Source organism: Podospora pseudocomata, assembly GCF_035222375.1.
Source record: "Podospora pseudocomata strain CBS 415.72m chromosome 1 map unlocalized CBS415.72m_1, whole genome shotgun sequence".
NCBI classification, from domain to species: domain Eukaryota; kingdom Fungi; phylum Ascomycota; class Sordariomycetes; order Sordariales; family Podosporaceae; genus Podospora; species Podospora pseudocomata.
The window spans coordinates 4,554,801-4,582,787 of NW_026946363.1; the positions used below are offsets into that span (position 1 = coordinate 4,554,801).

Consider the following 27,987-nt stretch of genomic DNA (forward strand, 5'->3'; position numbering starts at 1 on the left):
GATGAAGTGGTATAAAACCCGGATATGATCAATTGATACGGTAGATTACTTTTTCTACCTCGTGTTTGTGTGCCTGGGTTGTTCAAAATGCGTTTCTCCAGCAATTCCCTTCTTCTCGGAGCAGTAGCCCTGGTCTCTGCCATTCCCGTCCAGGACAGTCCTCGCCAGAGGCTTCTCGACGGCAAACCGCTTCCTGGCAAATACCGGAGCAAGAATCCATATACCCCCGGTTATCGTGATCCCTATGACACAGCCGTGGATTCCATCGGGAAGGGCCTCGACCCCTTGCCCTGGCGCAATGGCGATGGCGCCTCAGTTCTTGGTCCGTGGAACAGAGAGCGAGCAAGACAAAATCCAGACCTCGTCCGTCCCCCTTCCACAGACAGCGGCAACATCCCCAACCTCCGCTGGAGTTTCGTAGACTCCCACATCAGAATCGAGGCATGCCTGCTCCCCCTTCCCCCACCACACCTTTATCACTAACTTTTCCCCCCAAGGAAGGAGGCTGGACCCGGCAAACCACCATCCACGAGCTCCCCACCTCGATCGAGCTCGCCGGCGTAAACATGCGTCTCGACCACGGCGCCATCCGCGAACTCCACTGGCACAAAGAAGCCGAGTGGGCCTATGTCTTGTCAGGCTCCGTCCGCGTGACAGCCCTGGACTACGAAGGCGGCAACTTCATCGACGACCTCTCCCAAGGCGACCTGTGGTACTTCCCCTCCGGCGTCCCCCATTCCCTCCAAGGCCTCGACCCCAACGGGACCGAATTCCTCCTCATCTTTGACGACGGCCGCTTCTCGGAAGAAAGCACGTTTATCCTCACCGACTGGTTCGCGCACACGCCCAAGAGCGTGATAAGCAAGAACTTCCACCTCGCCCCCGAGGTGTTTGAGAGGGTGCCCAAGAGGGAGAAGTACATCTTCCAGGGGAGCAAGCCGGGGAGCATAGAGGAGGAGGAGCCAAAGGGGAAGAATGTCAAGAAGAGCAAGTACCAGTTCACGCATCGGATGCTGGAGCAGGAGGCGCACGTGACGAGCGGGGGGAAGGTGAGGATTACGGACTCGAAGAATTTCCCGATCAGCAAGACGGTGGCGGCGGCGCATCTGGACATGGAGGTGGGGAGCCTGAGGGAGATGCATTGGCATCCCGATGCGGACGAGTGGAGCTTTTTCATCAGGGGGAGGGCGAGGGTAACGGTTTTTGCGGCCGAGGGGACGGCGAGGACGTTTGACTACCAGGCTGGGGACGTGGGCATTGTGCCGAAGAATATGGGGCACTTTATTGAGAATATTGGGGATGAGCCGTTGGAGGTGTTGGAGATTTTTAGGGCGGATGAGTTTAGAGATTTCTCGCTTTTCCAATGGTTGGGCGAGACGCCGAGAAGGATGGTGGTTGATACCTTGTTTGCGGATGACAAGGAGGCCGGGGAGAAGTTTTTGAAGGAGATAGACAATCCGGTCAAGGACGAAATTACGCTGCCAGATATTAAGAATGACGAGGAAGAAGACGACTTGTAAGGGGGACACTGGGGAGAAGAATATTGTTTATGTCATTATATTGAGAAGCTTTATATACCGAGAAAATATCTTGCACCAGAGAAAGAACGCAACGAGATGTCCCTTATCATCGGCCTGACCCACCAGCCCGCAAACGCCATGCTTCCATATCCCAAGCCACAGAAAGACAGTAAGATTACATGTAGTGCATCATCTGCTGAGGAGCACCAGGCCGCTTCTTCTCAATGATGAGAATCGTCTCAATGAACTGCCGCTCCAAGGTGTCGCTCTTCCTTCTCCTGGCCAACAAGCTTGCCGTCTTGAGCACGTTCTTGATCTGCCGACCATTGAGCTTGAGCTCGGAAAGCTCACTGATGTCCTTGTCAGTGAGGTTGCTCTTGATGGTCGAGTTCCGGAGGAAATTCTTCCAGATGATCTTGCGAGCAGACACCGTAAGATCAGGGTACTCGATGCTCACGTGGATACGCGACTGGAAGGCCGCATCGATCTCGCCGCAGCGGTTAGTCGTCAGGAACATGATGCCCTCATAGTACTCCAAGGTCCGGAGGAAGATGGTGACGATCTTGTTGCGCTCAATCTCGTGGTTGCTGCGGGCCTCGAGGAAGACATCGCACTCATCGAGGAGCAAGACGGCGTTCCATCTCGAGACCAACTCCAAGATGGAGTTTAGCTCCCGCTCGACCTCCCATGGATCAGACCCAAGATCACCAGAGCTCAGCATGTGAAGTGGCACCCTGAGGTTCTCCGCCACGGCCTCAGCTGTCAACGTCTTACCAACACCAGGAGGACCAGAGAGCAGGCAGATGATGCCCTTGCCCTTGCCGGCGATGATATCGTCGAAGCTGTCACCCGCGAGCTGGGCTTCGGTGAAGGACAGGATGAGCTCCTTCTGGTCGGCGGGAAGCACCAGCCTGTCAAAGGCAGTAGTGTTCCATCTCACGTCTGTGATCTGTTCCAGGAAAAAGTCGACCCACTTCTTGTACTTCAGACTGTACCCGCGGGTTCGCGAACGGCAGAGCATCTTGTAGTAGTCAGGCATGACAAATTCCTCGGACTCGATGCCGCTCTCGACCTTGTGCTTGTTGAAGCGCTCGATGTCGGTGGCGTTGAAGTCATTGAGGTACCTCACCCGCCAAGGGCTGAAGCGGTTGAAGCTTTCGATATCCACCACGATTCTCCCAGTAATCTGGATGTCGACCTCGTTGCCTTCTCTGTTCCAAGTAATGGCGCGTCCAGAGTATTCCCTATAGTGGTGACCAGCCAGCTGCTCGAAGATGGTTCCACGCTTGAGAAGCTGGGCGGTGATCTCCTCTTTCTTCTCGTGGAAGTGGAAGGGGTAAACCTTGAGACCCGTGATCTTCTTGGTGCCGAGGAATTCAGGGATGTTGATGGCCTCCTGGTAGCGGCCGAATTCCTTGCCGCCATAGTCGACACAGTCGCAACGGACCTGAAGGAACTTGCCGCAGTTGTTGGCCATGTACTCGGTCTCTACCATCTCGAAGCCGGACATGGGACCGAGGTAGGCAGAGAGGACAATGGTTCCGGGCTGGAAGATCATCCACAGATCCTTGAAGCAGACAACACCATTCTTGACATAGTCCTGAAAAGTCTTGATGTTGTCGCCGATCTCGTAGTTGAGGATGTCGTAGAGGATCTTCATGTGCTCCTTGGTCTTCTCCTCGAGGTCGGGCTTCTCCATGTACTTGGTGAACTCGGCCCATCGGTGAACAAAGGGCTTGAAAGGCGCCTCGAACTCTAGCCGGCTGAGCTCGCAGGCAACACCGGGATAGTCGGCCATGATCTCGGAGAGAGCATCGCGGAGCCATGGGCTCTGCACCACGATGCTGTGCGCCTCCAGCTTCTTGCGGCTGTCCTGACTCTTCATGTTGCGGACAACGACAGCGTAGGTGGCCGTCTCCTCATTCTCAGCAGCCTCCTCGACACCATCTGGATATTTGTCGACCCAGGTCCACTCTCCATCTTCCACTGGACCCTTGTAGATGTCCTTCCTTTGACTGATGCTCCCTACTTGAACTTTGGGTTTCTCCTCCTCCTCCTTGTCCTCATCGCTCTTCTCCTCGTCCTTCTTCTCTTCTGTCTTTTCCCCTGTCTTGTCCTCTTCCTTCTTGTCTTCCTTCTTGTCTTCCTTCTTCTCCTCTGTCTTCTCCTCCTTCTTCTCCTCCTTCTTCACCTCTGCTTGCTCCGTCTTCGACTTGTCGGCGGCGGTGGACCCGGAGGTGAGGGAGGTAGCGGACCCACTCTTTGCCGATTTCTCGGCGGCGCTCTTCTTGGAGCGGCGGGGCCAGCAACGAACCATGGTCAATGCTTTGGTGGGGTCGTTGTGTGTAAGTGATAACGTGGGAAGAGAGGAAGTGAAGAAACCCCGAGGAAGATGGGGCCTTCAATTGTTGTAGATGATGATGATGAAAGCCTCGTGTTTAACTTGATTTCTGAAGGTTGGAATGCGTCCCTTTATCTATGTGCTCAGAACAGCAAGCCTCGTCCATTGCAAAGTTCAGCTTTTGCACGGTACGAGAAGCCAAACAGGCAGCACAGGGCCCTTATCTCCACTTCCGGGGCCTGAAGCGGCTAGTGACTCACTGCGGTAACTGGGTCCACCAACGGCCGAGTGAGCTTGCAGCGGCTGCCTCCACCGGCTGCCGTCCTCAGATCCCACCACAACAACCAAACGAGTCCTTGTTTGCATGGATTGGTATGCAATGCGAAGGTGTAATTTGTCCAGTCCTCAAAGGCAAACTGCGAGGAGAACTCGAGGAATCCGCTTTTCTCATTCAAATCTTCAAAAGTCACTCGCCGAGTGCGGGGTCAAGGGCTGAGTCGCCCAGCGAAGGGGCCGGGAAGCCATCCTCTTCAGAGGCCCCCCGAAGATCCCCGCACGCCACATCTCCAACTCAAACGACAAAAACCAAGCTTCGTCACCGCTTCCAGGCCATGGATGCTATCACCATCCAATCACCAATCCGCACGCACGAGGCCTCTGCAGGCCACCCAGTTGGAAGCCTAGCGCTCCAGGCATGATTACTCCGTAAAGGCAGGAAGAAAAGCAAGCACTGCGTATGCAAGACAACGGCCCTCAGGGCTGGCTATCCGACCTTCCCCTAACCGCCACGTCTTGATGCCAAGCGCCTCGTCTCACATCAGCACCATGAATTCGCCATCGTTGATATCTTTCCAATAGAGGATGGGCATCTGTCAATTGCTGATTCAACGGCGAGGTGTGTTTACATGTATGTTCGCGCTGATAATCTACACATTTTCGGTGCCATCAACACATCAGCAGTCCCATGACTCTCATGCTGGACAGAACGAGCGGTGGACCTGCATAGTATACTTCGTACGCAGCATGGATCCTGCGGATGATTCCCCCATATCCTGATGAGGCTTGGGGTCCCACAAGGCTGAGCCTCTGTCCTGCAGCACCCCATCGGCTGTGTTACTTTGTCTTCACATCGGTTCTGGATAGGCTATGAGAACGACCTCCTGCCGCGATATGGAACCACCACTAGCATTGCCTCTTTCCCTGTCCCTGTCTGTCCTTTCATAAGCATCGCCAACCGACAAACCCGAGGATAAAGTCTGCTTTTCCCAATGGCACGCCTTTGGCTCGCAAGATCGAGTAAGCAGTAGTGACATGGAAGATAAAGTTGGGTATCCCATGGAATTGGACCGCTTCGGTCACAGTGACCTTGAGGGGACGACCTCCCGCCACGCTGGCCAACATTAACATCACGGCTCAGGAAACATGCCCTCAAGATTACTCACATGTCTACAAGGTCTTCGTCCCTCTTATGAGGACGCTCCTTCATCACCTCCCTCACCTCGAGCTGAGCCATCGAGACTCTCATCTCCAATTCCTCGAATGTCTTCTCGTTGTTGTTCAAAGGGCCGTCCAGGTCCCACTGGTTACCTGTCATTCTGTCGAGATTCATAAAGACTGTTCTGATAGCATTTTGAACCTGGAAAACGAGCGGGAGCTGGTCGTCTATCAATCGTGCTTGGACATACACTTTGTCCGCGTTGAGGCCCTGTTTGTTTGCAAATCTCCTGCCTTCCTCCAAAATATGAAGAAGAGCACCTAGACCGTTGCAAAAGATGGGGAGTGCGAAGTCGCAGAGCGAGAGCGGGAGAGGATCTGAAGACGGCGCGGGCATTCTGAAGACGGCGGGCGGTATGTATGAGTTCGGAGAGGGTTAGGCTTTCTCACAGTTCAAATAGGGAAGATGTGTATCGAAGACTACTGTCATTGAATTGCTCAGCTTCCTGATATCTGGTTTGTAGTCGGCACCAGTTGTAGAGATCCTTGTTAGACGCAATTGGCCAATCGGCAACATTAATAAGCTCCGAAAACTGCCCTTGGAAAACCTCAACAGATACCTTCTACTGGGTACATTATATATACAACAGAATGAACATGTGTGCAACAGATTAAGATGTAAACGTCAATCAAGTGGAGTGTGTCACGCCGTCAAGCATCCCAATTGCTATCACAAACTCGCGACCAAGGAGTGTCGAACGCCTGATCAATGACTCCGTCAGGTATGGAGGAAAGTGACTATTTGCATCATAACGACAAATTCCGCTGTACAAAATGTACCACACATCTCCATTAGTGTCAAGTGTGTCGGGAAAACCCTGTCCCAGTTCTACAAATGTTGCTTGGTCCATACTGAAGACACTCAGGGGCTTCTGTACTGCATATTCGAGTTGCAGACTTCATCCGCATAGCGGCCATGTAGGAGCTATATGCTAGCCATATTAGTCAAACGCAAACTGTTCAGTGGAAAGTTCAAGAGTCACCAAGCCAGTGTCAAAGATGTGGCTGCCAAAACTAAAATGTCGATGACTCGCGAACCTTAACGGCGCCACAAAGCCAACCGCCTTCCAAGATGTCTATAAATTTCCTGGCCCAATTCCAGTGTTTTCCCTTCTTCCTCTCAGACTCTCACACCAGACAACAACAATGACCTGCCTCAACAGCGAGATAAGCCTCACCGAACGATTACCTTCTCCATCAAAACAAGAAGAATAATCCTAGGAAGACACCCCTGATCGACCGGACACAATGGCCGTCCAGCCGAAGTCCAAGATCACCGTCGCCGGTACTCGCGCCCAGGTCCAAGCCCTCCTCGCCCACTCCCTCTCCCCTGACAACAAGCGCAACCTCCTCGAGACGGTCGAGTTGCAATTCGGCCTCACCAACAACGACCCCGCCGGCGACAAGCGCTTCTCCGGCTCTGTCAAGCTTCCCTCGGCGACCAGCACGACCTCGGTCGTGCTAAGCACCAGGGCCTGGATAGCATGTCGTTTGACAACCTCAAGAAGCTGAACAAGAACAAGAGGCTCATCAAGAAGCTAGCGCGCTAGTACGATGCGTTTGTCTGCTCGGATACCAAGGTTCGGGAGATCCCAAGGGTTTTAGGACCGGGCTTGTCAAAGGGTAAGTTGAGACCCCTCCTTACCACCTCCCATGTAGCACTGAATACTAATTGCATGTCATGAACACAGCCGACAAGTTCCCTACAACGGTTTAGCACAGCGAGGACCTCGCGGAGAAGATAATCAACGTCAAGTCCACCATCAGGTTCAGGCTGCGCAAAAACCTCTGCATTGCCATGGCCATTGGTAATGTGGACATGACCACGGAGCAGTTGGTGGCCAGCATCATGATCACCATCAACTACCTGGTGTCATGCCTCAAGAAGGGATGGTCCAACGTCAACAGCACCGTCATCAAGTCGACCATGTGGCGCCCCCGTTATCTTTTCTAAGACAATCATTTCGCGGCTGCGCTTCTACATTTTGGGTAAGCACGCCGTGGGGGAAGCATGGGGTAGGCTGGGAAGGATTTCAGTGTGAAGTGGGCAAGTCTTTGACACATTTGAATGGGGGCATCAGCTTAGCCGCTGTATGCTTGTCCAGCTAGAGAACATTTAGCTACTGTAGACATCCAATAGACCCATCTTCACACATACCTAGAGCTCCTTTGGTTCTTTTAGGCGACCAATGATAGGGATAGCAAGACAATAACCAGACTAAAGAGCATATGCGGTTGCTTGGGGCAGACCACTGGGTATCAAATGTACATTGAAACAAAAGAACAATGAAAACAAAACTCACCGACTCTCCCACACAAAGCCTATCAACCAATCCCATGAACAGTAGCACCTCCCTCAGGCCTACCGTCCCTACCTAGTAGTAGTAACCATCCCGATAACCACTCGGATGCCCTGACCACCACCTTGAATAGCTGCTTGTATCTGTCAACAGTGTCAGTATGAAAAACCTCTTTCCAACAAGCCGTACATGCACGCAACAACATACCTCTAACTGGACTAATCCCCAACTGCTCCGCCACATTGACATACCCACCGCCATCCGCGCTCCTCTTGCCCTTCTCCCTGTTCACCTTCTTCACCATATCCCCCTCCGACTCCTTTTCCCACACGCTCCTACAATACGGACACGTCACCTCCCCTCTGCCTTGCCCCCGTTTGGTAGCAGCCCACATGTCAAAACATTGCTTGTGGACGTTCTGTCCGCAGGCGGCTTTGCACCAGACAATCTCCTCCTTCTTTGTTGCTGTGTCAAGCTTCTCGAAGCAAATAGGGCAATCTCCTTCAACTGGTTTGCGTTTGCCGTCTTCTTCGTTGTTGTTGTTGTTGTTTGCGCTGCCAGAAACGATGGTTGGAGCCCCAGCAAAGATTTGATTGAGCTCGGTGGTGAGAAAAGCGAGTTGGTAGACTAGATGGGCAGGGCAGCGGAGGACGCGGGAGAGGACGTAGATGATGTGTTTGCACTGCTGGTTTGTTCTTGCAAAGTGGGGGCAGGTGCAAGTGGGGAGGAGGGAGATGAGGATGGTGTAGATGTTGCCTGTTGAGCCCGTGAGTTCGATTGTTTCGGATGGGGGGCTGGATTCGAGGGATGAAGGGGTGGTGCGGTGGCGGGATAGGACGAAGAAGCGTTGGGTTGAGGCGCGGGCGTGGAGGTCGTGGAAGGATTGGGGAGGTTTGGGCCGGAAACTGGAGGGGCGTATTAGTCATGAATGAGGGGAAAAGGGGGGATGAATGGGGGGTTGGTACCGGCGAAGGCGTTTCTCTTCCTTGGGTTGGGAAAGACGTTGTTTTTTAGTAGGGGTTTTGGAATCGTCATTGTTGCTGGCAGAGGCGTGGGGTTGCTTGCGCTTGGTGGATGATGGAGTTGTGGTTGATGACGTCGTGGGGACAGTGGACTTTTTGGGGGCACCCATTTGGCCGCTGAGTGCGCAAGTTTGGCGCAATGGTATCAAGAGTTACAACCCGAATCTATTTCGAAGACTGTGTCACTTCCTGGATGGGAAAACGCAGTTGTTCAAAGGAAAAAGGGGTGGCGGAGAATTGGATGGCCGCGATTGATGCTGAAATGATAAGCTCCACTTTTATTGTTGGTGTGGCGAGCGGGGTGTCACGGAGCTCTCGCGAAGTCACATGACGGTGAGCTCGGCACAGTAACCCTAATCCACTTACATCGAAGCGACCACAGCCACCATGCAAAGCAACGCCAGGAGCAACCTGATGAACTTGACCAAGATATTCAATATGTAGCTAATGATTCTAATTTGGTAAATTGTCAGTATCTAGTAATGAAACACCATCTTCGTCTTTTCTCAGAGCCTAACCCTTATGCGCTCATGTCGGTCAGGGTTATCTATGGACTATCTTTGACTTGAAGATCAACAAATCTTGGCATCATCCTCCTCTATGAAGATTGATACACATCATGCACCATATTCATGGCTTTTTTTTTTTTTTTTTTTGGATATTTGATTATGATCTCACTGCTAGCCATCATCCAAGCCTCTAATGGTACCATGTAGGACCATAAATTCACAATGCTTGTACGGGGTAGGTTGTCCAGTGCCTAGATTGACCGTTGAAGTTACCTATAGACCTGCGTTACTACATCCTATTACTTATGACTTTTCACAGTAATGTTCAGGGTAATGATGAGCCACAACTTTGTGTTGTGGAACTCAAGTCCTCTTTTTCACTCCAGAGGCTCAGACACTGAAGCTCGAATTTGATCTGCAGCTTCACAGAAATAGGAAAGAACCGAGTGACCACCTGACTTCGTAATCCCTCTAGGTAGGATATTGGAAGGTACGGAGAACGGAAATACTGGATATCAGGTGATCGGTATTCCATTCTACCCACCCCTCTATTTACTGGGACAAAAGGTCAATCAGAACAATAGGATTGCATCTCACCAGCCAACTCCATCTTACATATTCTCGATCACTTCTGCCAATATCCTGACACATCCAATGTCACCCCTTCATTCTTGTCTTGCTAAGATGCGCTCGTAAACGCTTCACATCGCCTACGCATCCACCACAGCTAATCTTGACAACCCGTCTTCACCAAATGTCAGGTCGATGAGGTTGTGTGTGATCTGGATCGGACGGAAAGGTACGTTTGTCAACGTTTCATCTCTTCAAGGCGCCTCATACGGAACAGATATTGAGGGCAGCTTAGTTTCTTGGCTTTACCGCTCTACTTTAGAATGCCGTTGAGGATAAGATCGCTCTGGAACCCTTCGGTCGGTACCTAATTCTTCAAACTGTCAAGTGGCAGCTCTGCAGGGTTTTCAGAGTCATAACCTGTGGAATCATGGGTAGCTGCAAGCAAACACATAACCAAGCGATTTTCCGACATGGATTATTTGCCTCCCGTTGTTTTCAAACTGTGAGAGCACTGGGCAAGTGTTCCCATTTGGCGGGATGGAGGGCAATAGTATGCGGGCCGGTTGCCTGCATCAGAACCCCTCTACTCTTGTTCCTTCTTATTTGAAGTCGGCCTTTGATTCTTATTTTCCTACTCTCGAGAATATTGCTCCTTCCCTCTCCCGTTTCGTTTCGTCGCCCCTCCAAATGCACCGAACACCCCCGCCAGCATTTTCCAATTTCCCAGCACAAGATCTCTAGATACAGACAAAGCACAACTTTCTCTTCACGTCGTCGTTGACTGAGCCTCTCCTCACAATCACCAAACCCCACGTCATCAGGGGGAGTTCAATCTGCCCGACTCTGTCTGTCAAGAGGACACACACAATATCGATGGCTTCTCCTTCTGAAGAGAGGCAAGCGGCCTCGGAGGCAAGTGACCCTCTCCAGGCGACTTACCCCTACATCTCTTCTCCCGGGTGGACTTTCTAACATGCCTGCATACAGACTGCCTTTTCAATAATCGAAAAGCACGTATGCTACCGGCCAGCGGAGGGCCAGGGCTGGAAGTCCATGCCAGTGCTCCCAACTCCGCAGGAGGTGTTGGAGCCGACCAGCGTCGATCCGCCAATCAATCCTGTGGATCGGCCATGGTCTTCCAAGGAGGAGTACCTCACTGCTCAGTATAGCCTGCTAAGGTTGGATGCCATCGAAGGCCTGCGGTTCTCGGTCACGAGATACGTTGATACCTGCCGAACAGGTGCCAGAGTGATTTTTGATGATGAATACTGCAGCGTCTACGACGAGGTATGCAAGTGCAAGGCATGTCAATGGTGGGGCGTGGTGCTAATACTTTCAACGTACAGGTCCGGGTCAAAGGCTTTTTCATGGCCAAGATTGCTCCGTTCTCCAGAGTTGAGTTCTCAACGCCGTACAATGTACAGTGGAAAACAACGAAGCGCCTCATGGATGGAACCGTCGTGGCTCTGTCAACCAAGAAAGACAACTTCCGGACCATTTGCAAGATCGCAACAGTGGCCCAGCGTCCATACGCTGTTGGGAGAGATTTCGATTCGACGGTTGCGGTTGCGGTAGATTTGATCTGGGCAAATCCAGAGGATGCTATTATCGACCCAGCTCTGGAGATGGTCATGATTGAGTCGCGGAATGGATACTACGAAGCTTCGCGTCACACGATGCTGGGCCTTCAACATGTCGCAGAAACCACGTAGGTCACTGTTCTATCCATGTCATGTCGTTACATTTCATGCTAATAATTTGGCAATGAAGATCCGCGCTCGACAAGTATATCATAGGTGCCCATACCGCTGACACTGTGCCAGAGTTCATCCGCATCAACCCCACCATGGACTTATCATCTTTGGTTCCTGTGACGGCGAGCAATGGCTCCCAGGCACTCCTCGACGTGAAAGAGTCGCTCAAGAATTACGATATCGTGAAGAAAGGCTTCCCCACTCTCGAGGACGTTGCAGTTCTGGACGAATCCCAACTGGATGGTCTCCATCGTATCATCTCGAACGAGCTCGCCATTGTACAGGGACCACCGGGCACAGGCAAGACATTTACCTCGGTTCAAGCTCTCAAGGTTCTGGTTGCCAACCGGCGGAAGCATGGTGGCCCGCCTATTATCGTTGCAGCTCACACCAATCACGCCCTCGACCAGCTGCTTACATTCTGTCTGGAATTCGAAGTCCTGCGGTTGGGCGGCTTCACAAAAAATGAGGACATCAAGAAGTGCACCGTCTTTGAGAGACAACGGGCCGAGAGAGGCGGTCGGCAGTCCGATATCAAGTCAAGAAACAACGAGAAGCGAAGGCTAGAGAAGCGACAGAAGGAGCTCATTCAAGACCTCAAGATCATGCAACAAGATGTGTTCGGCAAACGTCTAATTGATCCCGATAGACTGCTGGAGGTTGGTGTCATCACTCAAGAACAACACGACTCGTTGAAAATCTTTTCCGGATCAACCAACCCTCTTGCATCCTCGACCGCCACTTTCGAGCCATGGCTGGGTGAGAGCCTTGTTCGCATGGAGATTTTGCGCAGTGCCACCAATACCAGGTTTGAGTTGGACGAGGATGAACTCTTCAGGCGTGAAGAGGAGTACAAGCTGGATGAGAACGACTTGGTACATGCTGCAAGTGATCAGGAAGAGGAGCAACTGCGCATCAAGGGGGAATGGGTTCCGCTGGAACATGTCTGGTCAGCAAAATCGGCAGCTGGTCTGTCAAGTTCGACTCGTGCTGCCCAGAGAAGCTTGAAGGAGGAGGACTTCTATTCGATCAAGAAAAGCATTCGGGGAGAGGTTTACCGGCATTTGCAGACTGAGTTGTTGAAGCATACTACCCTGAAGTTTGCCAGCCTTCTTGAGCAATACAACAACGTTTGCAAGCAGCTCAAGGCGCTGACTGATTTGCAAAAGTGGGAAATGGTCCAGAGACAGAAAATCGACATTGTTGGCTGTACCATGACAGGTCTCGCCAAATACCGTGGCATCCTTGCGGCCCTTCAACCAAAGTCACTTCTGGTGGAGGAGGCGGCGGAAACTCGGGAGGTAGACATTGTGTCTGCTTTATATCCATCAATCCAGCAGCTCATCCTCATTGGCGACCATCAACAACTCCAGCCCAAATGCAACATCTTGTGGCTTGGCGCGCCTCCCTTCAACTTTACCGTTTCACTGTTTGAGAGGTTTGTGAACCTGAGGATGCGATATACTATGCTTCGCCAACAACGCCGTATGAAACCGGAGCTGCGACGGATCCTGGACCCATTCTACCCTGGGCTACTCGACCATCCTGTCGTTTTGTCCCCCGACAGCCGTCCAGACATCCCAGGAATGGGCGACAAGTCCTCTTGGCTCTTCCACCACGAGTGGCCGGAAGAGACAAGCTCGGACTCGAGCAAGTTCAATCGTGAAGAGGCCAGGATGATCACCCACTTTGCATCCTATCTTGTCAAGAATGACACACCCCCGGCAAAGATTACGATTTTGACCTTTTACAATGGCCAGCGCACGCTGTTGAACAAGATCAAAGAGTACGACTACAAGATTTCCACGGTGGACTCGTACCAAGGAGAGGAGAACGATATTGTGATTCTGTCACTTGTTCGAAGCCCAGGAGAATATCGTCGATGGAGGTGCGGGTTTTTGGAGGACAAACACCGTGCAGTAGTCGCAATCAGTCGCGCTCGTCGAGGGTTTTATGTTTTTGGAAACTTTCTGAATGTTCTCAATACGCGTTCAGCCCAGTCTCTCTGGGCAGACATTTGGAATGGCTTTGCCCACCAGAAAAGGATTGAAGAGGGCATTCCCTTGACTTGCAAGGCCCATCAGAATGAAATCTGGGTGAGGACGGTGGATGACTGGGGTGACAATGCCGGGGGGTGCGATGAGCCATGTGGACAGACACGGCCATGTGGCCACCCATGCACTCTCAAGTGCCATCAGTATGTACACTTACGGCCTGTGTTATTTCAGAACAGTTCACTAACCTATTGAGCCAGAACTGATCACAGCCGTCTACGTTGCAGTCAGCCCTGCCTCGAAAAGCTCCCCTGTGGGCATGGGTGTCAGAACTTCTGCAGTCAAGTTTGCGCTTGTGACTGCGCCGCCTTTCGAACTTTGTCCGCTGGCATTGTGGCAGTTGGAATATCGAGACCAACCAGGACATCGATGTCTTTGGAGCAGCGAATGCAAAGTATCAGCGTTGAGGGGGTTGGCGAGTCTAGTAAGGTAGTGGTGCGAGGTTCGACTCAGGCATCAACTGAATGGCGACAATTCCCTGCCAACGTTCAACGTCAGGACGCCAATCTGCACCGAGGACGGGCCTCTCAAACTGCGCAGAATGGTTCGACCTCCAATGTTCGAGACACATACCAGCAAACCACAGTGGTGAATGGTCGTCGTTCCAACCTCGGCCCTCGAAACGTTCGTGCCATTAAGGCGAGCAAGTCGTATCGTCAGCCGCCTCGAGCTAAAGCAGCATCGCCTACCATATCAGACACGGCCAGTTTGCAAAACAATACAACCCAAGTTCCTGCCACCCAACAACAACTGAACACGGTGTTGAGCTCAGCCCCAGTGCCAGACCTACTTGGAGATCTTGACGGTGTAGCCTTCTCTCAATCTGTCATGGTAAATCGTGTTGCAGGAGAAGCGCCAGTTGTTGTGGGACAGGCAGCTCCGGAGGGCGAAGAGCTATTGATAGAGCTTTGAGTTGTCATACCCACAGTTATCGCAGCCACTATGTCATGCTAATAGTCTTGTACTTATAACAGTTCATAGACATTGTGTCTATTACCATTACTTCCTGACCTGGCAGTCTTCTGCCCGTGGTGACCCAATGAGTGATAGACTTTGTCCTCCACGAGCACTGGTGACACAGAGCCTGGTGGTATCTGTTCAACGACAAAACGCTATCCGATTTGGGTATTATCCAGATAATGAACGCCTACAACTAATCCAATAGCAACCTGCTTGCACCCCCCACATCACCCACCCATTCTTTGCTTTCCACGCTGTAATTCCAACAAAAACACCCACAATTTTCCCCTTGATTCTTACGTAAACCCCAACAAGAAAGAAAGAACATCTATTCCATTACTCAGTTATTCGCATGAATCTCATAACCCACCAGCACCTCGGTATTCGTCCCATCCCACCCCCTCGTCCCCGCAGCCGAGATCATGATCCGGGAAGTAGGATCTATATACAAGCAGCTGATCACGCCTGCCCTCGGCGGCCCCGGAACGATTGTGAACGGAACTTTGCTGTGCTTTTGCGCTTTCAGGTCGGTGTCATACTGCAAGTCGTACAGCCTGAGAATATCATGACTGGCGCAGATGATGTGCCGCCCGTTGGGCATCGGCCTAACCGCCGACACGGCGCCGGAGCCGTTGGGGAGCTTGAGAACCCGTTCTGGCTGCCAAGACGAAGAAGCCTTGTGGATGGAGAATTCCTCCACTGTTCCGTTGCGGCGGCCGGTGTAGATCTCGTTGCCTGAGAGGGACCAGCAGGCGCCCATGCACCAAGGGGGAACGCCGCGGCGGTTGTTGATCCGGGCTACGGGTTCGGGGACGCGTTTGTCCCAGATGCGGAGGGTGCCGTCTATGGAGGCGGAGAGGAAGGTTGACGGGTTGGAGGTCGAGGGGTCCTGGGCGGTGGAGGTGGCAAAGGAGATTGTAGGGGGTTGTGGTTGGGAAGGGGCGTCGGGGAGGGAGGTGTCGGCCGTTTGTTGGGTGGAAGAGGGGGGGTTGTTAGGGGGCGGGTCGGTGGTGGTGGAGAAGTCAAGGGACATTGTTATGCTTTCGTCTAGGTTATTGGTGTTGTTGCTGCCTTGGAGGGTGTGACTGCTGGTTTCGGATACGGTGTTTGCATCCGCTGGGTTCATGGTAATGCCGTTTTGGGCTGGAGGTGGTGCTGTATTGGCGTCTATTGGGTTGGTATCTTGTTGGCTGGGATCGGTACTGGTGACATCTAGAGGGGGAGCATTGGACATGTCGACGTCGTCGAGGGAAAAGTCGGTTGATTGGCCCATGCCGTTGCTGTGGTTGTTCATTTCCATGTCCATCGCACGTGAGAACTCGTTGTCATCATCATCACCAAAGGCACCACCTCCGCCTCCTATTGTTTCGTTGTCGCCAAACAGAGAACCCGCTGGACTGCCAAACAGAGACTCGTGCTCAGGCGACCCCGTGTTTCCCGCACCATCTGGCTGTGCCGTCGCACTGGCACCCATCATCCCTCCACCAGGCGCAGTGCTATAAAAGTTGCCGATTGGTGGCTTGTCGTTGTTGCTCTGAAATGTATCGCTCTGGACCATCACCTCGCTTGCTTCCGCTGGGATCGGAGCCGCGCCAGTAGGTCGGAGCTCGATAGCCGAAATCTGACTGGTACTGCCATCAAACCTCCGGACAATCTGCCCGTTATTGAGATCCCAATCCAAACATGTCTTGTCCCAACTCCCACTCAAGACACTCTTCTCATCTGGAGCTAGCTGCAACACGCTGACAGCATTGGTATGCCCTCCCTCCCGCAGGCAGACAATCCTCTTACCCTCGTCATGCCTGACACTATACAAATTAATCCCACCACTCTCCAACCCACTCAACAACCACAACGCCTCGCTGTGAACAGCCAAGCTATACACCGGGGATAACACCGCCTCCTCAGCCCTCGCCCCCGGCGGCAGCGGCTCCTCATTCCCCCAATACCCCATCAAGATCCCCGCCTTGACCACACTGTCGACAAAAGGGTGCCTCTGCGCAACTGTCAACTGTTGCTTCCCATTGATGGTCCCAATCCCATCATACTTCCTCACATACCCATCCGACCCCCCCGTCATCCAATACCTCTGATCCGGTGTGATAGCAATAGCATTGATGCTCGTCGCCTGCGGCGCCGCCATGGTAGGCACAATATCGTAAAACGCAGCGGTCGTATACTCTGGCCGTATCACCGGCCGGTACTTCATCCCCCCCGACACACTCCCGCTCGCGGCAGAGGCGCGCCTAGTCCCCGGGTGTTGGTGGTGGTGATCGTCGCCGCCGTCGCGTGTTGTGCCGGCGCCATCGGGGGCAGACTGGGAATTATCATAGGCTTCATTCTCGGCTTCTGGTTCTGGCTCGGCCTCGGCGTCGCCTTCAGCTTCCTCCTCGTCGTCTTGCTCGTCATCGTCGTTCTCGTTATCGTCTTCGGCGTCGTTGTCGGCTTCGATGTCTTCGACTTCCTCCATGAGTTCGTCGGCCTCGTTCTCGGAGGTCGCGTAATCGTCGTCCATCGCGTCGGAGGCGGGGAGGTGGGTTCTGGTGAGTAACGCAAAGTATTATAGCTGTCCGAAACTTGTAGAATTGTGGTAAGACGAGGGTGCCAAAAATACAAGTCTTTGAGTGGTAGAGTGCGAAAACGAAGAAAGCCAATGATGTGTGTTGTTGATCGAGGATTTGGCAATCAAGAAGGTTGCTGGTAACCCAAAGAGCTCTCGACCAGGATCCCCGGCAGGCTTGTTTGCGACAGGATCGGTACGTACCTCTGTGGGGGACTTGTTACCCCGCAACTCCATATTCCTGCATCAATAAACATCAGGGGCTCGATCATTCAGGGTCACTGACACGCAGAGAAGAGGATGCTCAGAATTAAAGCAACAGGTATTATTTTTGGTGTAATTATTTTTGGTCACCGCCGTTCTTTAAACCCCCTGTGAAAATGCAGTCCGGAATCCGTACCTTACAAGACCAACACCCAAATCGGGAAATATGTACCAACGCTTAAAGGGATAAGTAAATACTCGACTCCAGAATAATAGCAATCAGAAATCCCTGGGTTGACCAATCCTCGTCTATAACCGAGCCAAACATAACCTCTTTTGCCCGTATGCAACCCGAGCAGGCAGAAATACTCTGTAACTGAATAGGGTCGCCGCAAACCCGACGATAGCTCAACCTGATAACTCAACCTCAAGAACGCCCAGTTGTCTTCCTCGCACTGATTCTATTCATGGCAGATCGACGGAGGAACTCTCCCAGTTCCAGCTTGTCAGCATTCTCTATTTCGGTAACACAAGAAGAATCCGAGGGCGGTTTCCTATTCTCTTGACGATTGGGATGCAGCCCCAAACGAGCTGTGAATGGACGAGAAGTGGCGCCTGGGTTAGCTGAGGTATTCTTGGCTCGAGTTCGGAGCGGAGAATAGCTGAGCAGAAGATCAGTGTTCTGATCCACGAGAGACTGAGCTGGATTTTCGGCACCTGAGTCGTCCACAGTTGAGATGATGATGCTTGGGGTGGCAAGGGATGGGGAATCGTTTGGGTGAGCAGGCTCCTCCTAATCGGCACTACTACCCGGCGCCCCTCCTCTCCAAAGACCATAGAACCCCTCGCAGTTCTTCCACATTTTGATGGTTCCATCCTCGGACCCTGTGGCATACAGATTTCCATCTGGAGAGAAAGCAATGGACCAGATGGGACCGTGGTGACCCTTGTGGACATCCAGCTCCTTGCCATCCTCCCAGCTGTAAACATGCGCCCAGGTTCCAGGTTCTTCTCCCACCACGAACTTCCTGCCTTTAAGATCCAGGCCCACACTAGCAATGCCATGGGACAGCTTGAACTGCTTGAGCTCATCTTGTGCCTTCAGCCCGCCCCAAAAGCAGGCGGTCTTGCCAGCAGCAACCGCAAGTACGGGCTGACCACCGCCAATATCAGTGGGGGAGCTGTGCGATGGCGCAAGAGAGACAAGTTCGCAAGACTTGATCTCGGCTTCGAGTTTGATGGCACGTGTGCACTGCCTGGTAGGCAAATCAAACCATCGAAGCGTGTCTCCCGAGGCCGTAATCAGCACGCTGGGGTCCTTGGCCCAGACAATAAACTTGATGGGCTGTGTATGCACACCTTCGCCGATTTCAAACGCTTGGGAAGTCGGGATAGTAACCGGGCTAGCGGCGCCCTCGGACGTGGGTGGCTGCTCCTGCAAGTCAAAGATGCGGAGCTTCTTCTCGAAGCCTCCGGTGGCAAGCATCCTGGACTGGTCGAAGGGGTAGGCAACGGCGCGGACGATATGATCATGCTGAAGAACATACAGCAGCTCGCCGGTATGTGTGTCCCAGACCTTGGCGGTAAAGTCTGCAGAGGCAGTTGCGGCAGTCGTGGCATCTGGGCTGAGTCTACCTTGCCATACCGCACCCTTGTGGCCAAGGAAGGTACCTATCCAGTCGCCGGTCTGTCCATCACGAAGCATGGGGTTACCATCTGAGAAAGAAGCAAGTTGTTAGTCCTTTGTTGATCAGATGAGAGGAGACAGGATAAACTAACCCTTGCAGGCAGAAATCATGTAGTAAATATCCTGATTTTCCAACGGAGAGAAGCTGATATGGGGAACTGGGCGCGAGTGACCGTGGCAGGTCAACGGGACACATGATGGACGGGGGGTTGAAGCGTCACCCATTTTGAGAGGCTCGGGTATGGAGTATCGAGATGATGGTTATGGGAGAGGAGTCGTCGAGCGGAGGATGAGTTGAGTTGGGCAGCGAGGAAAAGTGCAGAGTTTGGCGAGCGAAGAGGCACAAAGCCGAATGGGTAGGGCAAACCGATGGACAAAAGTTGAGAAGATATTTCTCTTTTTGTGGGAGACGGTGGGAATCTAGAGGCGAAACACAAGCGACGAAAGAAAAATGAGCGAAAAAGAGTCGTAACAGGTCGTCAGAAAAAATCGTTAAGGAATCGTGAGATTAGGAGGGCAGGATGGTTGCCTCCCGCAGAGAGCCAAATTTTGCGGTGGACGGGGAAAGATCAATGTCGACTCTGCGACGACATGGAAACCCTCTTTGCGACGTCTGCTCGCTGGTGGGCGGGGTGTCCGGTGCCAAGACCCGCGGCCGTACCCCTCGTTGATCTGGGCGTCCAAGTCAGGGGCTGTCACTCCCCCGCAGCAGTCAGATCGATGGTGCAAGGGCAACACAACGTTGTGTGAACAACTGGACGTGAAGTGGCGGCAAGCATAAGGTCAGGTAGGTTTACGACGGGAAGCAACAGCTTAGTTTGGCTTTCAGCCAATCTGCAAGTATGGCTGGTGTCCTCCAGCAACATTACGACATCAGAGACATCAGCGAGCATCAGAGGATCGCTCGGCAAACCATCCTGGCTCTAACCTTATCTGACTTCCTAGGTATGGAACGTGGTCTTGTAGACATCCCAACAAAACCCTGAAACCTACAAGGGCCCATATATATGTAGATATTGCTATGATGAGACGAAAGAAAAAACATGCCTCCTTGTTCTGCATATAGGCCACCTCATGATATTGAAGCCTGACAGATATGGAGCTCCAAGAAGGCCCGTGCTGGAGATGGGAGCTTCCCCTGGGACCCGTCACCCCATCCGCAGCCACGCCGCTGTTCAACCCCTCCAGGAGCAACCAGCTTGCGGACTTTCGTCTTCCAACCATTTCCATTCCCACTATTCACTGTTAGCCTTACAAATCGGCAGCTCCATTACTCGAGTTTCCCAGTCAATCTTTTTTTCATAAACCATCTCGAGTTATCGCAGGAGCTGCATCGACAACCAGCGTCGCGACGAACACCTGCTGCCGTCATTGCTCCACCAGCACTTTCATTGACTGACACCCATCGCTACGATACCCCGCCTACCTAAGCTCCCAGAGAGCCCAACCGAGATCGCGATGCCGGACTTCAAGCTCTCGGCCCAACTGAAGGGGCACGAAGCTGATGTGCGTTTCTAACTGATTACTTCATGACTCGTTCAACTAACGACCACTTAGGTTCGTGCCGTTGCGTTCCCTTCCGCGAATCTCGTTGTCTCGACCTCCCGCGATAGAACCGTCCGTCTCTGGCGCAAGACTGCCCCGCAACCCCCGACATATGATGGAACTATCGCCAGCCAGGGACATGGCTATATCAACTCGGTTGCTTTCTTGCCGCCATCTTCGGAGTGGCCCGAGGGCCTAGTCATTTCCGCCGGGTACGAGGCCATCATCGAAGTCAAGCGCCCAAGCCTAACTTCAACCGACAATGCCGATCGCCTTCTCGTAGGCCATGGCCACAACGTCTGCACCCTTGATGTTTCTCCGGCCGGGAAATATCTGGTGTCCGGAGGGTGGGATGGCAAAGCCATCATTTGGAGAACGGACAAGTGGGAGCAGGCTGCCCAGCTTGCCCATGATGGTGAAGTGAAGACCATCTGGACGGTCTTGGCATTCGATGAGAACACGGTCATTACTGGCAGTGCCGATGCCCACATCCGCATCTATGACATTCGAAAGGTCAACAATAACAACGAAGTAGAACCAAGACGCACTCTCACAACCAATTCCGTTGTGCGCGCCTTGTGCAAACTTCCAACTGGTCTGAAGAAGCACCCAAGTGGGGCCGACTTCGCCAGCGCCGACAATGACGGCATCATCAGGCTGTGGAAGTTAGACGGTACAGAGGTCGGAGAACTGCGTGGCCACGACAGCTTCATCTACTCCCTCGCTTGTCTTCCCAACGGCGAGATCGTCAGTGGTGGTGAGGACCGAACAGTCCGGGTATGGAAGGGGTCAGAGTGTGTCCAAACAATCACGCACCCTGCGATCTCAGTATGGACGGTAGCCGTGTGCCCTGAGAATGGAGACATTGTGTCAGGTGCCAGTGACCATACCGTCCGAGTTTTTACCCGTAACCCGGACCGGGCGGCGGATGCTGAGGCTTTGGTCCAGTTCGAGGAGGCTGTTCGTACATCGGCGATACCACAACAGCAGCTTGGGCCTTCGATCAATAAGGAACAGCTGGATCCCCACACTTGGCTCCAAACCAACGTGGGCCAGAAAGATGGGCAAGTGAAGACGGTTTTGGAGGAGAATGGCACAATCGGTGCCTACCAGTGGTCACGAGGTCAGATATTTGACATGATATGCAACTCAGGAGCTCAGACACTAACGTCAAACAGGTGAGCAGCGATGGATCCATGTCGGCACAGTCGTCGACTCGACTGGCAGCACCGGCCGCAAGGTTCCATATAACGGCCAAGAATACGACTATGTTTTCGACGTTGATATCAAGGAGGGGGCACCGCCACTCAAGCTCCCTTACAACCTTTCTCAAAACCCTTACGAGGCAGCAACCAAGTTCTTGGGTGACAACGAGCTGCCAATATCATATCTCGACCAAGTGGCCCAATTTATCACTTCGAATACCCAAGGTGCGACGATTGGCCAATCCTCAGGGTTGGCTGATCCGTATGGGACAGAAGCCCAGTCCGCAGCTGATCAATCATCACAACCGTCGACCAAGTTTTTGCCGCATACAGACTACCTCGCCCTTACGGTAGCCAAGTCTGAGCCTGTGTTGAAGAAGCTCAAAAGCCTTAATGAGAAGCATATCCTTGCTGGCAATAAGCACATTTCCATGAACCCGAGTGGCCTCAACGTTGTCGAGCATGCTCTCCAAGCTACCATGGGAGTGCAAGCTGCGAGTCAGAAGGGGAAGTTACCCCCAGCGCTCAACGACGCGACCCAGAGCGTTTTGAGCATCGCCACACAGTGGCCGTACAGTGATCGACTTCCTGCTCTCGACGCACTTCGGTGCTTGGTCACCTGGCCGGGTGTCGCCACTGTGACCGATCCCAGAGGCGGCGATATCGCTAACACTGCGCTCAGAAGCGCGCTCGATGTTCAGTCCCCAATTCAAACCGACACCCCTTTAACCGAGTTAGCTCACGGGGTTGATGTGTCTACCGTCAACCCCAACAATGTCATGATGGCACTCCGGACCATTACCAACCTGTTCACTACACTCGAGGGGAGACAGCTGGTCACATCGGACGCTACCAACATCACGACCGTTCTCGGCAGAATTGCTGGTCTCGGAGAAGGCCTAAGTCCCATTGGGGCAGAGAACAACAACGTCCAAATCGCCTTGACGTCCGCAATTTTCAACTTTGCTTGCTTGGGCTTCAACGAACGCGGCACGGTCAACTTCACCGTCATCTCCAACATCTGTGAGATTGCTGCGGCTGTTATCAGCAGACAGAGGGATGCTGAGGTCCTCTTCCGCGCAGTCATGACGCTTGGCATGGTTCTTTCCACCGGTGGCCAGGCCCAGCAGGTAGCCAAGGCCCTCGAGGTTGGGGAGGCGATTGGTGAAGCGGCCAAGAAGTCGGGAGAGGAGAGGATCAAGTCGTTGGCAAAGGAGTGCTATGGTTATCTGAGGCAATAAGTGTGACACGTGGTGAATGAAGTGTGAGGGAATATTGTATATATGAGGTTACCCAGCTACCTCTAATGCTTTGCTAGTACAGCAGATGTCCGACGCGGAGGGCGAAAAGGGAAGGGATGGAGGAAAGAGTTACAGTACTTAGGGACAGAGATTAGAGCCTTTGATGTTACAGACATGGGTTAGTAGGAGGCAACGAGATGTTATCCCACTTAGTTTCAGTATAGTGACAGTCTACTCTTGTCTCACGTAGTCGCTATCAAGTTCAGTCGCCTTTCTCGCTCACCTGTTCAGGGGTGAAGATGCCTTCCCGTTGCTCTACGAAAATAGCCCCTGAAGCCACCCGGCCCCTCCGGTTGTCTATGTCAGACATCAGGAAACTTGACTTGCGGGACTGTTGTTGGTTGGTGTGGTGGGTGGTGGTGTGAGAAGTGTATCTGCTGGCGCCCGACGCAACGGTGACGGAAAACGTGATTTGAGCCGCTTTACTCCCTAAACTGAACACGCCACTGAAACCAAAACCTGGGCGGAGAAAGCTTGTCACATTAGTCCGGCATTTGGGCGGCGGCTGATGAGGGGGTTATGGTGCTTCAGGGTTGATGCTGACTCTGTCTGCTACAGCTTTCTCACACTGGGGAGGACTCTTGGGTGGTTTACTGGATGGTTGGATGGATGGGGTTCCCGAAATCCGGAGGTAAGATGGTTGGAGATGAGATGTGGGTTGGTCAATGTAAAATCGCACCAAGCAAGACAATCCAATGTTTTGTTCGGAATTGTTTCGAATTTTTGCAGCTGTCTTTTCTGACAATTTCTATTCGAGGTAGCGTAAAAACAGCCTCAGTTTGTGATCCTGTCTACTCTCTGCCTTGAGTAACAGTCTGCTCCTCTGCCAGCTCTCTGTGACGAGGGAAAAAAGTTGTAAGTGAGAAAATATTAAACAACGAGAAAAGAAAATTCCCCAAAACCGAAAAAAAAAAAAAAAGGAACCCGTTTTTATCACAGCACAAAACTGGGCAGATATAGTACCCTCCCAAAAAATATCTTTCCTTCACCCTCTCGCCTTGAACGCCGTCCAGAAATGCCAACACGAGATCCTGGTTTTGCCTTCAGGATCAAAAATATACAAAGTGCCAAACAGTGACACACGCAACCCGCCTGCCAAAATTGTGACGGGTCACATCATAGCAGCGCCCACAAACCGCCGAGAGCGAGTGGGACGTAGCCGAGCCATGCAAGAGTTGAGCCGCTGATAGTCATAGATCGTGCCGCGTTGCTGGTGAGGTTGACAGCTCCTTGTCCGGAAGCACGAAGGGTGAGGGTGTACACGTCCGCGACGCCGATGTCGGTGCTGTTGAAGCAGTTGGTCTCGTTGACCTCGGCCAGTCTCGAATCGCCTGGTTCGACAAATGTAATGTCGACGCACTGCCGGTATTGTTAGTATCCATCGCCCTACGTGATGAAAGCATCGAGAGGATGGGAACGTACCGAGTAGAGAGCAGCGCCATGTACGGCCAACTCAACAACCTGAATTGTGGCATTGTCGCCAGCCTTGACCGTCGCGTTCACTGGCAGTGGTACTTGAGGGAGGCAGACGGTGCCGGGATACGGGTTCTTTGATGGGCCGAGGAGTTGGAAGGGGGGAACCATGGGGAAAGACATGTTGGGGGGACCGCCCGGTGGTCCATCTTCGGGGCCTTCAGTACCGAAACCCATGTTGACGTAGACCATTGCTGTTGCGTGGCCTTGGAACCAGCCGGGTTGGAAGGCGATGGCGCCACCTTTTGTTGACCAGTAGGTTCGGTTTGTTGTTACTTCCATGCCGCCACCTAGGGGAGAAAAGTTAGCAACTCATGTCTTGGGTTGTGTAACGGGGGAGGGGCAGCCTGAGATGAGAAAGATGGGGAGGGGAGCTTACATGGATACATCCATTGCATGCCGTATGGGAAGGTTTTGTTGGTGATGAGGTTGTTGCCTCTCCATCCTGGATATGTGATGACAATGTGAGCAGAGGCGACAGCGGCTGTTGTCAGAGCCGTGAGAAACGTTGATGTGAGCATTTTGGCGAAGTGTGTCGTTGGATGCGATATGTGAAGGTGTAACCAAAGTTTTCCGTGATCAGAGCCTCACGAGGGCTTTCCCTTTCAATTCCGGCTCTTCTTTTTCTCCAAGAAAAACCTCTCAGTCGAATGTCTCAATTCCTCCTTCTAGATCGCCAGTTCTTTGCCGATCAATATCTGTATCACTGTCCTGGTCTGGTAGTCCCAGTGTCGACCGACGGAACGTCTGTATCTGGAGTTGAGGTTTGTGAATTCGGTATAAGAAAGACAAGCGCAGAAATAAGAAGCAGGGAAAAGGCCAGAAGAACAGGTCGTGCTGGGCGGACGGGAGGGTAATATCTGGTGGTGGTGACCCATCGGCCCTATGTATGCAGCCATTCCCCTCTCCTCTCCAGCCGCCCAGTGGTCCCTGTCACCCCCCCAGGCCCAGTCACCTTCACACCCTTCCACCGCCGTGACCCGACTTTGCCATGCCAAAGCACCAACGAACACAGCAATCTGGGCGGCTTTTTGGCAGCAGCATGCACCTGAGCATCCCGACCACTCAGAGGGCACAAAAAAGCTTGAAGGGTGCGAGCTGTGCATGCCGACCCTGCCGACCCCCTGCCACGAAGGGAGCCCACGGCCAATGAGCGGGCAAAGGTGGCCGCTCGGCTGCTGGGCAAGTCGCTAACCTGGGGCGATATTGTCAAGCCTTCATGCTCGAATCTGCATACTATCACCATTCAACACCGACGGCTCTCCCAATTGAGAACAATGGGGAGCTGGCCTGGACATCAAATTCCTAGTGCATCTTGGGAAAATCTAGAACGGCGATCTTCGTAGAGGCGCAACTGTAGTTTCGACTGACACACCAGCCCACACTGATCTAGACCTGCAGTGTCGCTCCGGAGCCGTGATGCGGGGTCCTGATGAGAGAGATTTTGGGACTTTCTGCCATCGTGCTACACCAGCAAGTTGCACAGAAAGGCTGGTGGTGGTGCTTCTTGGCGGGGTTCCAGTCACATCAAGCTGATCACAGAGCCATCTCCACTGTGTGCCGTCTCTCCTCCAACCTTTCCTCACAGCTAAGCGCCCAGCCATGTGTCTGGGAACCAATCAAGATCGGGCATGCGAACGGTTTGGGGGCGATCTGTCAACCCTCGGATTCTCTCTCCCTTCAGCAAAAACCCTTCGACCGAATTCTTTTCCGCAGGAGTGTGGTATCGGTTCTCGATGCAGTGCGACTCTGCGAAGAGCTATTTCTGACTGGGATGCATTCTTCGGTTCTGCCATTCTGGCCCTCAAAAGGCGCAGCCACTGTAGATCAGTGAATCACGGCCAGCTTGGGTGAAAGCTGATTGACTGTGAAACAGCCCTACCTATACACATTGGTGGCAGGAGCTTTCTGGTGTTCTCAAGAGCCGGATGCTCGGACGAATGACTTGCATCGCGGGATGGCCAAAATAGTGGCCGCGTCAACAGTCTGGTGTGTGTAACGCTTCTGCAGCCCATATATGAAGTAAGCTGACTGTTGGTACCCGAGCTCGGCATGTCTGGTGGTGAAGATGTCATAAATTCGGAATAGAAATGGGCGTGAATCAGAATCAATGAATAGCAGGAAAGAAAAGGCATTTCCTCTGTTTGATATGATGAGGATTCATGAGTCCCTGACAAGACCAGCCTGACCAGGTTCAGTGCCCAGTGGATTGTGGGAAGCATCGCGATTAAGTGGGCCAATCCCAACCCTGAGATCTTCCCCGCATAAACCAGAGACAGTTTGAACACGGAAGGCGGTGAACATGTTTCTGCCTATCGGATTTCTTATCGCACAACTGCCCCTCGGTTGGGCTTGCTTCTACACGGTGAACCCTGCAGGAGAGCCGGTGAATTGGAGCGACTTGCAAACTTGGAGCTTTTTTGAACCATTTCAGTCTATCAATTTTCAGGATCCTTTTCGAGCACGTCTGTGACACATTATGGCTGACACCGGAGCCGAGTGGAATCAGGTCAAGCGGAAAGGCAGAAAACTTCGCCATGTATCCAAGCCAGTAGCTGATGAGAAGGCTCCTTCGGACAATCTGCAGCCAAACCCAAATCCAGAATACTCTATTGGTGATCTCTCAAAATACCACGACGGTGTGACCAGAAAATTCGAGCAGTCTGCATGCTGGCAGAAACTAGAGAAACTCCTCGACTCGGCTCTCTCATCACGTCAACAACTACCACGCATTGCTAGGGCAGTGTGTCTAGGGACAGGACCATATGATCCAGCCGATGGCAGTTCTCAAGCAAGGTGGACAGCTCACATGCAGACAGCTGCATTCTGTGCCATTATCAATACAATTCGTGGGTCATGATGGACTGGTGCAACTCACAGATGGGGGCTAATCAAGAAGGGACCAGGTTCTAAAACAAACCAAGAAATCAAGTGTTTCATTCAAGAGCCCCGATTTACACAAATTGATAAGGAATTCTGCAGCAAACTCGATCTCGAGGCCGTTGACAGTCCAGGTGGATTCAATCTTGTTGATGAGAACACACTGCTCTATGCCATACATCTCGAACTTGAAATCTGCAACCTGGCCATGAGAAAATCTCTGCCGACCGTTTTCATTGGTACCGGCTTGGATGAATGGCTACGGGTGGTAGATGGCACCAAGGAGAGACCAGGGCATCTCCATTGTTTTTTCAAGTTGGAGGACAACTATCACAAGCTCCCTTTTCCGGATCTAGATTACATTTTCTCAAGCACCAGCATATACCTGAGAGAAGATCAGCAGACACACGATGGGTGTGGGCGAGGCCATATCGAGGAGGCGGGAAAAGAAGAAGTGGGCCAACAAGATACTGAAAAGAAAGGGGATGAAAAGACTGAGAGCAAAACGATATCTCAGTCTTTGGAAGATCAAGACGCTGCTACCAAGAGCGATATCGATTCTCTGAGGCTTGATAAGCTTGTGACTTAATATGAATCCAGATTGA

General features: G+C 52.5%; 11 protein-coding genes across 11 annotated transcripts; 5 read left to right on the top strand and 6 right to left on the bottom strand.

Annotated features, from left to right (window-relative positions):
* Positions 1-87: 87 nt before the first annotated feature.
* Positions 88-1,520, top strand: QC762_116000 (uncharacterized protein; the record flags this gene model as incomplete). Its single annotated transcript, XM_062886016.1, has 2 exons — positions 88-441; positions 498-1,520. 2 exons carry the CDS (start codon positions 88-90, stop codon positions 1,518-1,520), a joined length of 1,377 nt encoding a protein of 458 aa, XP_062749049.1.
* A 175-nt stretch (positions 1,521-1,695) lies between these two features.
* Positions 1,696-3,837, bottom strand: QC762_116010 (uncharacterized protein; the record flags this gene model as incomplete). The annotated part of the gene is made up of 1 exon (XM_062886017.1): positions 1,696-3,837. The coding sequence occupies one exon, from the start codon at positions 3,835-3,837 to the stop codon at positions 1,696-1,698; it is 2,142 nt and encodes a 713-aa protein (XP_062749050.1).
* A 941-nt stretch (positions 3,838-4,778) lies between these two features.
* On the bottom strand, positions 4,779-5,819 carry QC762_116018 (uncharacterized protein). The gene is made up of 2 exons (XM_062886018.1): positions 5,304-5,819; positions 4,779-5,251 (listed from the first exon to the last, which is right to left on the bottom strand). Exons 1-2 carry the CDS (start codon positions 5,690-5,692, stop codon positions 5,080-5,082), a joined length of 561 nt encoding a protein of 186 aa, XP_062749051.1. The 5' UTR covers positions 5,693-5,819; the 3' UTR covers positions 4,779-5,079.
* A 624-nt stretch (positions 5,820-6,443) lies between these two features.
* On the bottom strand, positions 6,444-8,927 carry QC762_116030 (uncharacterized protein). The gene is made up of 4 exons (XM_062886019.1): positions 8,621-8,927; positions 7,863-8,560; positions 7,514-7,798; positions 6,444-7,460 (listed from the first exon to the last, which is right to left on the bottom strand). Exons 1-3 carry the CDS (start codon positions 8,785-8,787, stop codon positions 7,731-7,733), a joined length of 933 nt encoding a protein of 310 aa, XP_062749052.1. The 5' UTR covers positions 8,788-8,927; the 3' UTR covers positions 6,444-7,460; positions 7,514-7,730.
* On the top strand, positions 6,604-7,309 carry RPL10A_1 (60S ribosomal protein L10A; the record flags this gene model as incomplete). Its single annotated transcript, XM_062883009.1, is given in 3 exon segments — positions 6,604-6,844; positions 6,861-6,978; positions 7,078-7,309. 3 exon segments carry the CDS (start codon positions 6,604-6,606, stop codon positions 7,307-7,309), a joined length of 591 nt encoding a protein of 196 aa, XP_062749053.1.
* Positions 8,928-9,721: 794 nt separating the features above from the next.
* On the top strand, positions 9,722-14,479 carry QC762_116040 (uncharacterized protein; the record flags this gene model as incomplete). Its single annotated transcript, XM_062886020.1, has 5 exons — positions 9,722-10,671; positions 10,747-11,046; positions 11,106-11,467; positions 11,530-13,701; positions 13,780-14,479. Exons 1-5 carry the CDS (start codon positions 10,633-10,635, stop codon positions 14,477-14,479), a joined length of 3,573 nt encoding a protein of 1,190 aa, XP_062749054.1. The 5' UTR covers positions 9,722-10,632.
* Positions 14,480-14,867: 388 nt separating this feature from the next.
* Positions 14,868-17,042, bottom strand: SPT8 (Transcription factor spt8; the record flags this gene model as incomplete). Its single annotated transcript, XM_062886021.1, has 1 exon — positions 14,868-17,042. The coding sequence occupies one exon, from the start codon at positions 17,040-17,042 to the stop codon at positions 14,868-14,870; it is 2,175 nt and encodes a 724-aa protein (XP_062749055.1).
* A 335-nt stretch (positions 17,043-17,377) lies between these two features.
* Positions 17,378-19,803, bottom strand: QC762_116060 (uncharacterized protein). The gene is made up of 2 exons (XM_062886022.1): positions 19,071-19,803; positions 17,378-19,007 (listed from the first exon to the last, which is right to left on the bottom strand). Exons 1-2 carry the CDS (start codon positions 19,201-19,203, stop codon positions 18,085-18,087), a joined length of 1,056 nt encoding a protein of 351 aa, XP_062749056.1. The 5' UTR covers positions 19,204-19,803; the 3' UTR covers positions 17,378-18,084.
* Positions 19,804-19,908: 105 nt separating this feature from the next.
* On the top strand, positions 19,909-23,253 carry lub1 (WD repeat protein Lub1). Its single transcript, XM_062886023.1, has 3 exons — positions 19,909-20,484; positions 20,536-21,646; positions 21,702-23,253. The coding sequence occupies exons 1-3, from the start codon at positions 20,437-20,439 to the stop codon at positions 22,967-22,969; spliced, it is 2,427 nt and encodes an 808-aa protein (XP_062749057.1). The 5' UTR covers positions 19,909-20,436; the 3' UTR covers positions 22,970-23,253.
* A 450-nt stretch (positions 23,254-23,703) lies between these two features.
* QC762_116080 (uncharacterized protein) lies at positions 23,704-26,739 on the bottom strand. The gene is made up of 4 exons (XM_062886024.1): positions 26,385-26,739; positions 24,882-26,291; positions 24,452-24,792; positions 23,704-24,388 (listed from the first exon to the last, which is right to left on the bottom strand). The coding sequence occupies exons 2-4, from the start codon at positions 25,021-25,023 to the stop codon at positions 24,146-24,148; spliced, it is 726 nt and encodes a 241-aa protein (XP_062749058.1). The 5' UTR covers positions 25,024-26,291; positions 26,385-26,739; the 3' UTR covers positions 23,704-24,145.
* QC762_116090 (uncharacterized protein) lies at positions 26,165-27,971 on the top strand (the record flags this gene model as incomplete). The annotated part of the gene is made up of 3 exons (XM_062886025.1): positions 26,165-26,491; positions 26,549-27,351; positions 27,409-27,971. The coding sequence occupies exons 2-3, from the start codon at positions 26,982-26,984 to the stop codon at positions 27,969-27,971; spliced, it is 933 nt and encodes a 310-aa protein (XP_062749059.1). The 5' UTR covers positions 26,165-26,491; positions 26,549-26,981.
* Between the last annotated feature and the right edge of the window lie 16 nt (positions 27,972-27,987).